The following is a 13,224-nucleotide window of genomic DNA, read 5'->3' as shown; positions in this document are numbered from 1 at the left end:
CGGGCCGCGGGGGCGGGAGGTGCGCGCCGGCCGCCGCCGCCGGCCCCGGCAGCCCCGAGCGCCGTCACCTCCTCCCGGTGATGTCCCTGCCGCGCGGAGAGTCAGACAGGTCAATGAGGAAACTGAGAACTTGAAAAAGAGCGAAAGGAAAAAAGAGCGCGCACCGCCGAGCCCCGCGCGTGTGGATGATTGCGGGGCGGATCGGCATCGCCTAAAGGAAAACTTTGGTGCCGCCCGGCAGCCGCCGCGCCGCTCCCCGCGATGCGGGCGCTGCCCGTGTGAAGCGCGTCCCGCGGCGGGCGCTGCCCCGAGCCCGGCCCTGCCCGCGCCCGGCACGGACACGGACACGGACACGGACACGGACACGGACACGGCGCTGCCGGGCACCGCGCTGCTCGCCCGCCTCGGGCGGCTGCGGCTCCGCGCCGGCATCCGAACCCAAACGGACTCCTTATTTATTGCGGGAGAGGGGGGCTTTTCCACAGCATCATCTGTTTGGAAGAAAGGAGGGAGGAAGGGGGAGGGTTAACGCTAAAGAAGTAAGTCTTCTCTGCGAAGGAAATTCCTTTTGCGCTTTCCAGATGACCTTTTCTGAAAATGTAGCTTCTCCAGCTGAACGGTTTTGATTTTGACTACCAAGTGTGTGAAACTGATCCCTAAGTGCTCCACAAACCGTAGGATGTGTGCTTCCGGGATTAGCAATATGGGGCATCTGTTGTCGCCTCTCCTCTTGAGCCTGGCAGCAGTTTTTTCCAAAGGTAAGTCTTAATCTCTTCTGTTTCACTGCATCTCGTTCCTCATTTTGCACAGCCAGCCCTTCTCCCCTCTCTCTGTAGTGCCTTGAGTGCTGATACGACTCAAGACGGAAAGACTTGGGGGAAGCCATGTGCTAGTCAAAACCACAGAGGATGCGATGGGAAAGCCTGAATGGAAGGATCTTTCCTTGGCTGACCATGACAAACAGTCTGGCGGTTTCCTGAGGCATCTGTTACCTCCTTACTGTACTTTTGGTGGGGTAGAAGATGCTGCTGCTGAGCATAGCTCTGTTTTGGATTATGAAGGGTTTGTGGTATGGAAGTCTGAAATCCCCAGAGGTACAGGCTATTGGACTTGGTTGCCCACCGTTACCTTCTGTGCCATTTTTCAGATTAAAATTCCTGTATCTCAGACTGGCTGGCAGTGTTTTACTGGACCAAAGAAACAGGTACACAGTGATACATTTCAAAGCTTTGATGAGATGCTGTAGCAGGTGTCTGATATCCTGCATGCTGAACAGAGTTGGAATGTCCTGATGGCATGACTTCACACAACTCAGTGATTCTTTCTTGGAGCTCTCGAGCTTGTTTACAGTTCAAATCAGAAAACCAGCACACAGGCAGTGCACATATTTTTGTGTGCATTTAAAGCTTCCTCGGAACTTAAAAGTTTCCATTCAGGGCATCAGCCAAAAGGTGAATGCACTTTTTGCAATACTTAATTTAGATGATTCTGAGCACTCCTGTGAAATATAAATTAGGAGAAGTATACATATCTACTGAGCAGATACTGTGCATCAGCAGTTATATTTTGGCAGGAAAACAAAGTTTTCATGTGGTTTAGTCTTCAGAGGGGAATCAAAGCATATGCATTTAATCTGTGATTCTGCAAACATACTGGTAAAGAGTCCTGCTTATAAATATCCCTATTAAAAAATATATTACTTATTCTTAATGCCCTTTTACACTTCCAGAGATCAGCACTTTTTCATTAAGTGAGTTATTTTTACTAATTAGTTTGTATCCACAACTGAACTTACTGACTGAAGGCAGAATACCTAGCTCTCTGATGCTTCCCTGTATCAAATTCCATTCTCCTCCTTTTTTCCTTAGAACAGGTAAAGAAAGAAAGGAACAAAATTATAAGTCTTCTCAAATGTTCCTAAATGCAGTGCCTACGTAAGTCCTGTTCTAAAGTTGCAATTGGAAATGCATTAGCAGCAGGGATTAGAATTCAGAGTCTTTTCAAGAGATTGCTTCATTCACATTGCACACCAGTAGCTTGTGATTGCCCAGCCAGGCTGTAAATGATGTATTTTGTTATAAGCAATATCATCAGTACTTTGGATAGGCTCACAGTGCAGTAAGAGTATGAACTTCATTTCATTCCCTGGCTTTTGCTGTGTTTGAGTTTGCTGCCCTAACACCGTATTCACATAATGTTGGACTGAGATTGCAGTTTATTCCAGGGTGGGAATAAATGGCATTTCAGTTTTACAAATACAGCATGTCTTTTATTGCCAACTCAGCAATTATAGCATTCATATGTGATTTCATTCTGAAATGTTACTTGCATCTCTTTTGAAAGATGTATTAGGAGAAATTGCTTCTCCAAAGGGGCTGTCAAGCCCTGGCACAGCTGCCCAGGGAAGTGGTGGAGTCCCCATGCCTGGAGGGATTTAAGGGGCTGTAGATGGGGTGCCTGGGGATGTGGTCCGGGGTGAACGGGGCAGTGCTGGCTTAGCAAGGGTATTCGATGGTTTTGGGGGCTTTCCAGCCTAAAGAATTGTGTGATTCCATGAAACCTGAGATGAGGAGATCCCAGCAGAAGCACTGGCGTTAGCTGTGCTGTGGATCTTGCACCTCGGGTATCCAAGACACCACTGCTGTGGGAGTGCCAGGGCTCTGCTGTTCAGTGACACGGATATCTGTCCTTAATGCAATTGTTTATTTTCTCTTTGGTGACAGGCTCCATCTGCACTGCTATGCCTTAACACACTGGAAAGACCAGAGTGTTCCAGAGATTTATAGTACGAACTTCATAGTGTAAAAGGTTGATTCCCACCCCCTCCACGCAGTAAGATGAACAGACAAAAAACACATCAGGCATGATTACTACTACAGGGCATGTTTCTTTGATGCTTTTCTGCTGCTAATAGAAAAACTCTCTCATTTATGACACGATGACAAAGTTTTCCTAAGGAGATACAAAAGCTTTTAACATGCAACAGCAATCAGCTGTCTATTGTGTATAGCGCTGCTGCTTATTACTCAGAACCATGGCAACACACCTTGTACTGCACCGTTTCCAAATCTTTCAGGTAATAATGTTGAAGACTTGAGAATACTATTGTGATTTTGCTTTGCTTTTATCTTGTAAAATGCAGAGCTCCAGCCTGAGAAATGAAATGTTGTTTTCAATAATGAGCTAAAGATCCTCTCAGGCCATCTTGTCAGTGATGACAGAATCCACGTGTGTTAATGCACTGTCAGTCTCACAGAAGGTGGATGTGTCAGGGCAGAGGTGATCATGCTCTGGAACTGCAGTTCACAGCTTTGTCCTCAGCACAGTTTTCCTGAGTCAGTCCTAGGGGGCCAGTGCTGGCCCTCGGTCAGTTCAGTGTTTGCTGTCAAAGGTGGGAAGAAGTTCTTGGGAAGTCTTCAGTCAAAAAATAACCAGGTCCAGCTGACGTTAATGAAAACAGACTATATGCAACAGGCACAATAATGTGGGTGTTTTGTTCTCTTGCTTAAATGGAAATTCATCAGCTCCACTGGAGTACAATAGGAACTTCAATACTTTATTTGAGTTCTAGGTTCCATGCCTGGCTTAAGTCTAGAATAAAACCAGCATCTCCCATAAGATGCCAAACACTTTTGGGCTGTATATTGTGAAACTAAAGATTGAGGAGCCTTTTTCATGATGAATGTCTCCATATAAAACCCGATTTCATTGATTTCAAATTTCAAGTTTAATTTGACAGTAAAAACCAAGTGAATATTTTAGTGGCTTGTTCTGCTTGTCTTCTGCTGAGCATTTTGCCAGCATTTCTTCTGTGTCATCCTGGGCAGAAATCTTCCTGCAAGATGCTCTCTAATGATATTTCAGGCCATGGAGCTGCTGGTTGGATTTTCTTTTTCTCTCAATTTAATTGAAATGGAGGCTTGGCATGTGTATTAGGCAGGATTTCCTTGTATCCCCTCAGGGTGTTCCCCATAGCTAGAGATGTGCAGAGCACATGAGCAGTGATGCAGATCTCCTGTTACGGCAAAGTGAGTGTGGGAAAACAAGGAAACCAAACCCCCAAATGTCTAGTTTTGGTTCATTCCTCTAGAAAAGTGGTAGTATATTAGTAATGGGTTATAATTCTGTATATGGGATTAAAATCAAAGATTGTTTGATTTATGAGATGTATTTTTTTCCACTCCTTCTTGGTGGTGGCTAGACAAGAGTTCAGGGTTGAATTACAGTTCATGTTGACTGATTGTGATTGTGATGACGAGGGACACATTCTTCTTCTCAAAGTAACAGTGCTGGTATTTCTTGTGGACAGACCCATTCCTGGCATCAGCTCCAGCTGTGCAGTTGGTTTGGATGGGAAATGTGGTGCTTGCTGCTTTCACGTGAGCATAAAGTACACGTGTGGTCAGTAGGAGCTTTTCCTGTGAGCTCTGCTTATGGCCAAAAACCCCAAAAGTTTTCTGTAAAACCCCCAAAATAAATTAAATCTTTCCAGCTTAAAGTTCAAGAAGTTTCCTTAAACCCAGAGTTTTTGTGCTTTGTCCCAGCTGCATTGAACTTGAAGTTGTTTGATACACTAAAAGGGAAGGGGAACACCATTTCCACTTTTTCACTCTTGCTGTGTTTCTTGCCACAGAGTATTTGTGGGAAAAACTCTATTCTGATTCCTTTTCTTTCAGTAAAAATAATAAATTCATACTGAACAAAAAATTCCACAGCTAGACCCGTGTTTTATTTGTCAGCTGCAATACTGGCTTAATGTGATTTGGTTTCTAATATTTCCCTGTAATGTTCTCATTTTTTACTTCTGTCTTTTCTTTTATTAGTTCCTTAGGACAGGCAGGCTCTGTGACACCAACCAATGTTTTAGATATTAATAAAAGCAGCTTTATTCAATAAAGATCAGTTTTATTTAATAAAGGAGAGAATCAAAAGATAATCTGATTTTTCATGCTGCATTCACATTAAATCAAGCTCCTGAGGTGGTTGTGGATGCCAAGTCTAGTGGCAGTCTATCACGGGTCCTAGGATACATAAACATGACTGCAGACAGATTGATTGCAGGGAAGCTGAAGAGGCAGCTGAGATTCATCACAAGTTTGGTTTATAAAGTGGTACATTAAATTATTTGATTTTCACCAGTCTTTGTAGTATTGCCTGCTGCATTATTAATGGCAGCTCCAAATGAAGTGGATTTTAAGTAGGTCCGAGACATGTAGATAACACTAATTATCATGAGCAGTTTAAAGTACATATTTGAGGATGTTAGGCTACTTTGCCCCGGGGTTGAAATGTGGGCACAGTTCACTGCAGAATGAGGATTGGCCCTTTCATGTCCCTTATTTCTTCTTTTATTGAATAGACTTAATTCTGGTGTAAGGTGTTGGTCTGATGGTCCCACAGAGCCAAGGGATTGAAACTGTTCATCTTCCAAAGCACAGCCTGTGTGGTACCAATGCAAACTTCCATTTCTTGCTTTAGTCCTGTGCCTAAACTGGACCCAGGGGAGGCTGTAACTCAGGGCTCTGCAATGGAATGAGTTGCACCCTGCTGTTGAGCCCACTGCAGTCAGTCAGTCAGGGCGTTTCAGTGCCTTCAGCAGGCTTCAATTCAGACTAGACAGAGTTTTCTGCAGTGGTATTTTTCAGCCTGTAGCCCACACACCGGTGGTGATTCATAGAACATCTGAGCAGTGTTGTGAAACCAGTGCCAGAAACCTTCTGCGTGCAAGGGAGAAAAAACCGAGGGGAGGAAATGGAAGTAACAAGGCTGCTTTCAGACTGCATCCCAGTTTGTGCCTGCTTGTAAACAAAGACCTTTGTGACAATACCAAAACCAGGGCACTGTGTAAGATGCTCTGCATTTCTTTCGGGAGGTCAGATGGCTTTTTTCCTTGAAAGAGAAAAACCAGTGTAGTGAGACTAGCTGTGGTTACTCGGAAGTGTTGCTGTGGGCAGTGTGGTGTTGCCTGTGTGCTCCAGCCACAGGCACTGCTGAGTGTTTGTGATCCAGTGCAGCAGAGGCTGTTTAAATCACCACTGAGCAGGAGAACCCTGCCAGTCACTTATGGCATCTGCACTCTGGGGTCAATTAACTGCCTCAGAGCTTCCGCTCTGCACACAGAGAACGCTTGTTTGTTCTCACACCCTCGCTGCTGGGCTTTTTTCATCAAGAGAGAATCCTTGAGGGAGTTTTCTGTGCTGCAGACCATTGTCTCCCTGGAAGTGGCTCAGCAAAATGCACTTTGGTTTCTCGTACAAGCAGTGTATAAAAGGTTGGTAGGAGAGTCATCAATGTTGCCATATTTTCCTGGATTCACAAAACAGAAGGCTTCTTTCCTCCTCCTGTAGTCACTTCACCTTCTCTCAGGCCCATCTGGCTCTGGTTTTAAAGTTACTTTGAATTGGTTTGTTTAGTTATTTGGGGTTTTATTTGCAAATAAAGACTTTGCTACAAGGATGTTTTGGTAGAAGTGTCTCAGAAATTGACTACGGAAATGGTTCGTAAGCAAAACAGACCCACATCTGAAAATGACCACGTAGATTCTAAACTGTGGGAAGGGGAAGGATATTGAATAAGGTAGCTCTTATAAAAACAACAGAGGCAATCAGTTAGCTGGGTATGCATAAAAAGGCAGCAGGGGTAATAATAACAAGCACCACAAGCAGAGGTGTGGAAAGATGTCAACACACTCTTTACCCTTGGGGGACACAGCTTTGAGACGGACTAAGGAGCAACAGGAGCTCCTCTCCAGCTGCACCAGGATGCTCCACATCTTGTCCTTTGAAGTGTTTGCTTTCAAGAGAGGCAGACTGTTGAGCAGACAGTCTGCAGATCTCTTGCTGAGGAGCAAGGCAGATGTCCAGATAATCACACAGATGACTCTGCATGTCCTGCATGCTAAAAAAATCCTCCAAGTCACAGAGTGCAGTGTCATCTAATGCTGAATGGTCTCAAAACCTTGAATTTTGTGGGCCTTCAACATCACTTGCTTTTTATTTATATTTTTAAAAGTGTAGTTTTATGTTTTCAGTAAACATTATGTAAATTGATTGTGCAAGAGGAGGAACCCAAAGCTGGCAGAGGTAACTAGTAGTGTCTCTGAATATTGACCTAATCCACAATATAGGGAAGAAGCAATCCCATTTAGTGTTCAGAGCACTCCCGTACTAAAGATTCTGGATTAGCACATAATTGTATCCTCCATTTTCTGCTGAGCCATGGTGACTCATTCTGCTTGTCTTCATGAAAATAATGGTGATTTGCATCTGCTTACAGTTGCAATATCTGTATTTATCCTTTAGCGTTACAACTCTGTCCTAATGTAATCAGCCTTGCTTGGTTAATTTTGATTTGCTGGTACACGTGGGGTAGTTATCTTTCTTGTCTGTGTGTGTCAGATTCCTACATTTAACTTCCTACTTTGCTGTCACCACTGGGTATATTGTCAGGTTTTCCTGCTTGATGTTGTTTCTGTAGATTGTGTTTTGAGCTACTGTTGAAAGAACTATTCAGCTCTGCAAAACTTTGCAGTGTGATAAATCTGTAAATACACCATGTACCTGCAGTTACACTCCTGTCATCCTTACCTTGTTCTCAGACATAAGAATAGGATCTAGTTTGCTCGGGGTCACAGGTCTGTAGCTCTGAAGATGAAGAAGGATCTCTTTATGTGGTTCTCAATGCAGGACTTGGGGCAGCACCAAGCAGCTGATTGTGCCCAGCAGAGGAAAGTGCCCACACACTGCAGGTTCAGTGCCAAACGTGGTGCAGAGTACAGGGAATAGTTTTACACTCATTTTCCCTGTGTGTGTTCTGTTTAGGATCTGTTTAACCCAGGCTTTGTTAGGTGCTGTGCTCACCTGCAGAATTAGCCACTGAAAACACTGAGCACACCTGTCCTTCCTTCTCTGGAAGGAGCATATGAGAAGGGGCCAGAAAGGTTCTGCAGTTCATGCTCGCTTGTTCCATGTCCTTTTCCACATTTCTGGGTTGTGAGCCTCCCCTGCCTTTGCTGCGCTCGGCTCTCCTCTGTGGCTGCCTGTGTCCCCTGCAGCACTGTCTGATAGGAGATGGTTTCTTGCATACTGAACACTTGTGCACAGTGGGATTCTGTTCTGTGCTCCTGACTCTCTGACACCATCTGCCCAGCAAAGCGGTTTTAATGGGTTTCCACTGAGCCAGCCTGTACTACAGCCCTGGCAGCATGCTCAGTGTTTTTAAAAATAAACAAAATGTCTTCAGACAAGCCACACACGAACATTGGCATCTCCCACAAAATTGAGGATTTCATGCTGTTTGATATTTTGTGGAGCAGAAATATCTCTGTTTGATAGGCTCTGAAGTGGGAAAATGACTGATAGCTTGGAGTGGCCTTCTAATAGTACTGGTTTATTATTGTAAACGACCTTATAAAGCATTATTTTCCAGCCCATTTTTTTAAAGTCAGGCATTATTATCCTTTTACAAAAATGCAATCATTTTACCTTGTTAGAGTTCTCTTCTTTATGAGAGCAGGGGAATGTAGTGGTTCATGATGGTGATTTAGGAGTGAGGGTATCCATTGGCTTCCTGTAACCTTTGAAAAACCACTCCAGTTCCCTGCTTTCCCTTTTTTTAGACTGTCTTGTCTGCTCAGAATACAAGGTGTTCAGAGCAGAATCTGGTTTACTTGCAGCTCTACAGCATCTGCTGTACATTTTACCACATGATAATAATTAATTTCTAGCATCTGTGTTAAATATTGGAATGTGACATTCTGATTGCTGGACAAGATGAGCTGCTCAGAGGCCTGTAAGAATAGAAAAGAAGAGTGGGGTAAGGAAAAAATGAAGATCTGATGAAAGCATGTGTGTGATTAAAATATTCTAAGGGATTGAGTAGATGCCATCCCCTGATGTTACAATCAATGTGCTATCTAAGCCTTTTCAAACAGCAGCATGGTAAAGGGAACATAAAAAGCCTTTTATAAGAAGATGTCATAAAGATGGTTTTGTATTTATTTCTGTTGTATTTGGTGTCAATAAAGTATTAAAGAAAATATTTTCAATGTCAGTATTACCAATGCAACAAACCACTTATGAAAAAGTAGGTTTCTTGGCAGATGGTACAGATCTGAGAAATATTTCATTCCTCCTTTGCCCCTTCAAGTCTTTGCGGTTTATTTTAGGCTCCTTCAGTCTGGGTAAGTTGTGAATGTGGTGGGCAGTGGGGGTAATGAGATGGTGAAAGAGACTCTTGGCTGGTCCCTGTGTTATTGATGGGACATGGAAGTTGAAAGAGTCAAAAGAAATGGATTCTTCTGACTTGTGAGCTAACTTGTATGAACACACAGCGAACCGGACACAATCCTGTTTGTTAGCCTTTAGGTTCTTTCATTCTAAATTAAGTGGAGTCTGACTTGGAACCAATTTCATGTTATAAAAAGCACAAAGAAAATATCACTGTGAATTCCCTTGACAAAGAAGGTGGTATTTCCTTCTTAGTCATTGCTGTCCACCAGGCTGATGTTTTGAGTGGTATCTCAGTGCCTTTATTCTTATTTATTCATTTGTGTAAAGCTTACTAAGGTAAATACTTTAGATCTGTGATCTTCCATAGGTGTGTGCTGCTGCTGTTACCTTTTTTCCCTATTTGTCCTGTCATAACTTTGGATATTGCTGAAGATGCTCCCTGCTGTTTCAGCTGCAGCAGTTTACAATACAAGGATCAGCATCAACTGGGGCTTTGCCTGCCTTTTTATTTAGCCTCTTTAAGTGAGCAGCAGTAGATCAGAGTAATGGTACAATAATCACTGGTGAAGTATGTATTTGTTTGGTTTTGTTCTGTTTCTATGCAGTCATGTGCTGCTTTCATCCTTTCATCTATTCCTGTCAGAATTATGAGTTTGGTTTGGATCAGACCTTGAAGAAAGAAATGCTTGTAAGTGGAGAATACTAAATATAGCAGACCTTTGTTCCTGTATTTATAATTTGGTGCTCAGAATGTCTGCGTGTGCATTATAGGTTCTCATCAAATAATCAAATGGCATCAATAATAATAAAACGATGGTTCATGAGGAGATTCTCTTCAACTGTTCTCCTTTCAGCAGCTCCAGAGGAGAAGGATGACTTTGGCAGCATATCTTCAGTGCTGCCAGCCCTGGGCTTTGGCAGCCCGAGTGAGGAGCAGTGAATTCAGATGGAGGTGCAGAGGGGGACATTCCCAGAGCTTGTAGGATTTCAGCAGTTGCAGTGGGTCAGATGATCATTTCCCAGGTAGTTAACTCTCCCAGCCCTTAGGTACTTGTGGCCTACAGCTTGTCTGTAAAGTTGTTGGGAGACAGTGAAGATCAAGGGATGAAGAAAAGTCCCCCCCAAATGCTGACAGAGTCCTGCAGGATGCTACTTGGTGTAAGAGGGCTTTTCCAGTGTCTCAGTTCATCCTGTGAAGTGCTAAAGCCATCCTTTATTTCATAACAAGTAGATTCTCGTTTGTTTTCCGCCTGAGAAGAGCAGCCCTGTAATCCTCACATCTGTGCTGACTCTGCAGCGTTCCCTTTTGGGCCTCTTTCTGACTTGTTGCAGATGTTTGCTGCCACTTTGATCAATTTGTCACAAGAACTACACATTCTCTCCCTTGTTCTATCTTCTTCCTACAAACAGGCACAATCAAAACCTCCTCTGTGGAATTGTTGTGGCAGTCTCAGTTATCTCTTGTCCTTCTCTGACATCTGTCTTAGGAAGAGCTGATCATTGTGTTCCTTCCAATCTAAATCTGACCGGGCCTTAGCAAATGTCACTTCCAGCGCCTCGTCATTTTCTTCTCCAATTTCTGAATCAATGTTTCTCTCAGACACTCAGCAAGTGAATCCCTCCATAATTCCTGCACTTTCTCCTGCCCCCTTATTTATAGGTCAGTGCTGCTGCTCTTCTCCTTCCAATACCAAGCCTTGTTTTCATCAGTGGGATGAACAGAAGGAATCATGGAGGAAAACAGACCATATATAATAGATTTAGAGATGACATTGAACTTTAGTACTGACCTATACGAGTTATCAGAAAGTAATTGAAACTCTAGGCTGGGAGCCCAGAAAATTAAGATTTAGGGCAAGCAAGAAGAAATTTATGGAAGTTGGAAGACAAGAAGAAGAAATAATGATCCAACTCTGTGTTGTGGTGGTACTCTGCAGAGTAAGAACTGATAGTGAAGATGGGATTGTGAAAGTTGCATGCTGGAGAAAATCAGAATAGCTGTGCTCGGTGAGCTGCTGCAGGCACACAGGGTGTGCACAGCCCCTCACCAGAGCCACCCCAGGAGGCCTGATGGGTTCAGTTACACAAATACTTAATCTTATCCAATGAAACTTGTATTCTACCAAACTGCAGAGTTGCCCTCAGAGTTGCCCTTAATTTAAATGAAGAAGACACAATCCCTTCTTTACACTTAAGTTTCAGACTAATACAAATATAAACTACCATAAATTTTCATGGAATAAATAAATTCTTATTTTGCTTATGCTGAATGCAAGTTGCCACAGCTAAGATAGTTTTGCTAATTTTATCAACAATCTCATGTGAAATGGTTTGTACTTTATTTCACCCCCCTGAAAGAAAAACCAGAACAACTGATGCTCAGGTACTCCTTTGCATTCAGTGGTTGAAAATAACTCTTTTGTCTTTGCAGTAAAATATTCTCACATGCATGCAAGCTTCGTCATTCTCACCTCTTCTCTGCAGTAGTAAAAAGTCTCTCTGCACATTCTGGCCTTTGCATAATGGAAGCTCTCACACTTTGCAGATCCTCTGAGTGTGTTCCCTTGACCTGCTGGCCGAGGGTGATAGTGGGAAGGGTTTTGTTTCGTTCTCAGCTCTCACAATAGAACTTGTCTTCTGCCCTGCACAAGTAGGCATCAGCTGGGCCAGGGAAACGCTGCATTGAGTGCTCCTGGAGATGCCATGCAGCTCCAGAGGGGATCATGAAACCACACTGCCTTGCTGGGAAAACTGTGCTAAGTGCTGTGAAAACACAGCTGGGAACAATAAGCCTTCAGGAGTCAAGGCCTACCTTCACAGAAACAATGTTCAGAATTTTTGTAATTTGGCTGTAGACAATGGTTGTGACAGACCTTTTTCTGGAAATTAAAAAACCCCACTTTACAGGGATAGTGCAGGTGCAGTAGTTGACCAGTAGTACTTTCCTGTATTTTGTGTGTTGGATTTTGTTCACTTAAACCTAGACTGTAAGCTGGAGACAGAAAAAAAATTATAATATTCTTTAGTGGGCTGAATCTGCTCTGAAAAGGAGCATGGATGGTCGAGCTGCTCACAGCAGAGTCAGCCTCAGCTGGGGCTGCTGCAATCTCTTTCCTGTGTGGCATTGGCATTTCTGCAGTTGAGTAATGAGCCATGCAGGGAGCTCGCAGAGACAGCTGAAAACTAATATTTTTTCCTCATTTATAGAGGTTGGGGTTTTTCTTTGCAGGCACCAGCTCCAGTAATACTGCAGTTGCCTATTGAGGTGGTTGAGCTCCTTGATCTGCTGGAAAACTAACAGAGCAAAAAGAAAAGCTTTCCAACAGAGATGGGACTGTGAACAATCTCACCCCGAGGCCACACGCTCACCAGATCTCAGATGAAAAAGGGCTGAGTGCCTTCATAGGCTGCAGTGAATGCTTTCTGTTTGTAGCATCTAACTGTACATCCAGTAATCTGTTGCCAGGCCTTTTCATTCTCACTCCCTTGCAGAGAGCATGATTATAGAGCCAGGTGATGTTCAACCTTAGCTGTTGTTCATGCATAGAAACCAGGCCAGATGGAAGGAAGCTCGACAGTGATCACTTGGTGTATTTCTAATTGCCTTTGCAGCTGATAGGTCTCAGCAAGTTAACATCCCATTGCAGCCACAGAGCAGAGAACTTGGCTCTCAGTGCTGTGTTCAGCACTGCAGACTGCTGTGGGATGGGACCCTCGCACCTGCCTGTCACCCAGACACTGCCCAGCTCTTCAGCACTTGGTTGGTTCCTCCTGAACTGAACTGGTTAAGCTCTAATGCTCCTCAGATCTCATCAGTGTGGGCTTCCTGCCTCTGTCCCACCCCCAGCATCACTCCCAGCTGACACATTCCATGTGGGAGCTGCAGCTCTGCCACAGGTCCCACTGCTGCTCAGAGTGTGCAGTAAGGTGCCAGGACCCTTACAATGCTCACTGATCTGCATCACAGTTACCTTTTCTGTCCATCTGGACTCTT

At 43.9% G+C, this 13,224-nt stretch overlaps 1 protein-coding gene across 1 annotated transcript in view; it reads left to right on the top strand.

The window, feature by feature from the left end:
• Positions 1-679: 679 nt before the first annotated feature.
• The window catches only part of LOC131565763 (transmembrane protein 132D-like), a 181,432-nt gene continuing 168,887 nt past the window's right edge, over positions 680-13,224 (top strand). Inside the window, exon 1 of the mRNA XM_058816822.1 lies at positions 680-758. Within this exon, the coding sequence (XP_058672805.1) occupies positions 680-758 (79 nt within the window). The remainder of the gene's footprint in view (positions 759-13,224) is intronic.

The sequence above is a fragment of the Ammospiza caudacuta genome, chromosome 18 (assembly GCF_027887145.1).
Source record: "Ammospiza caudacuta isolate bAmmCau1 chromosome 18, bAmmCau1.pri, whole genome shotgun sequence".
Lineage (NCBI taxonomy): Eukaryota > Metazoa > Chordata > Aves > Passeriformes > Passerellidae > Ammospiza > Ammospiza caudacuta.
The sequence above is the reverse complement of the archived record's forward strand: the minus strand, read 5'-3'. Positions and strand labels throughout refer to the sequence as shown.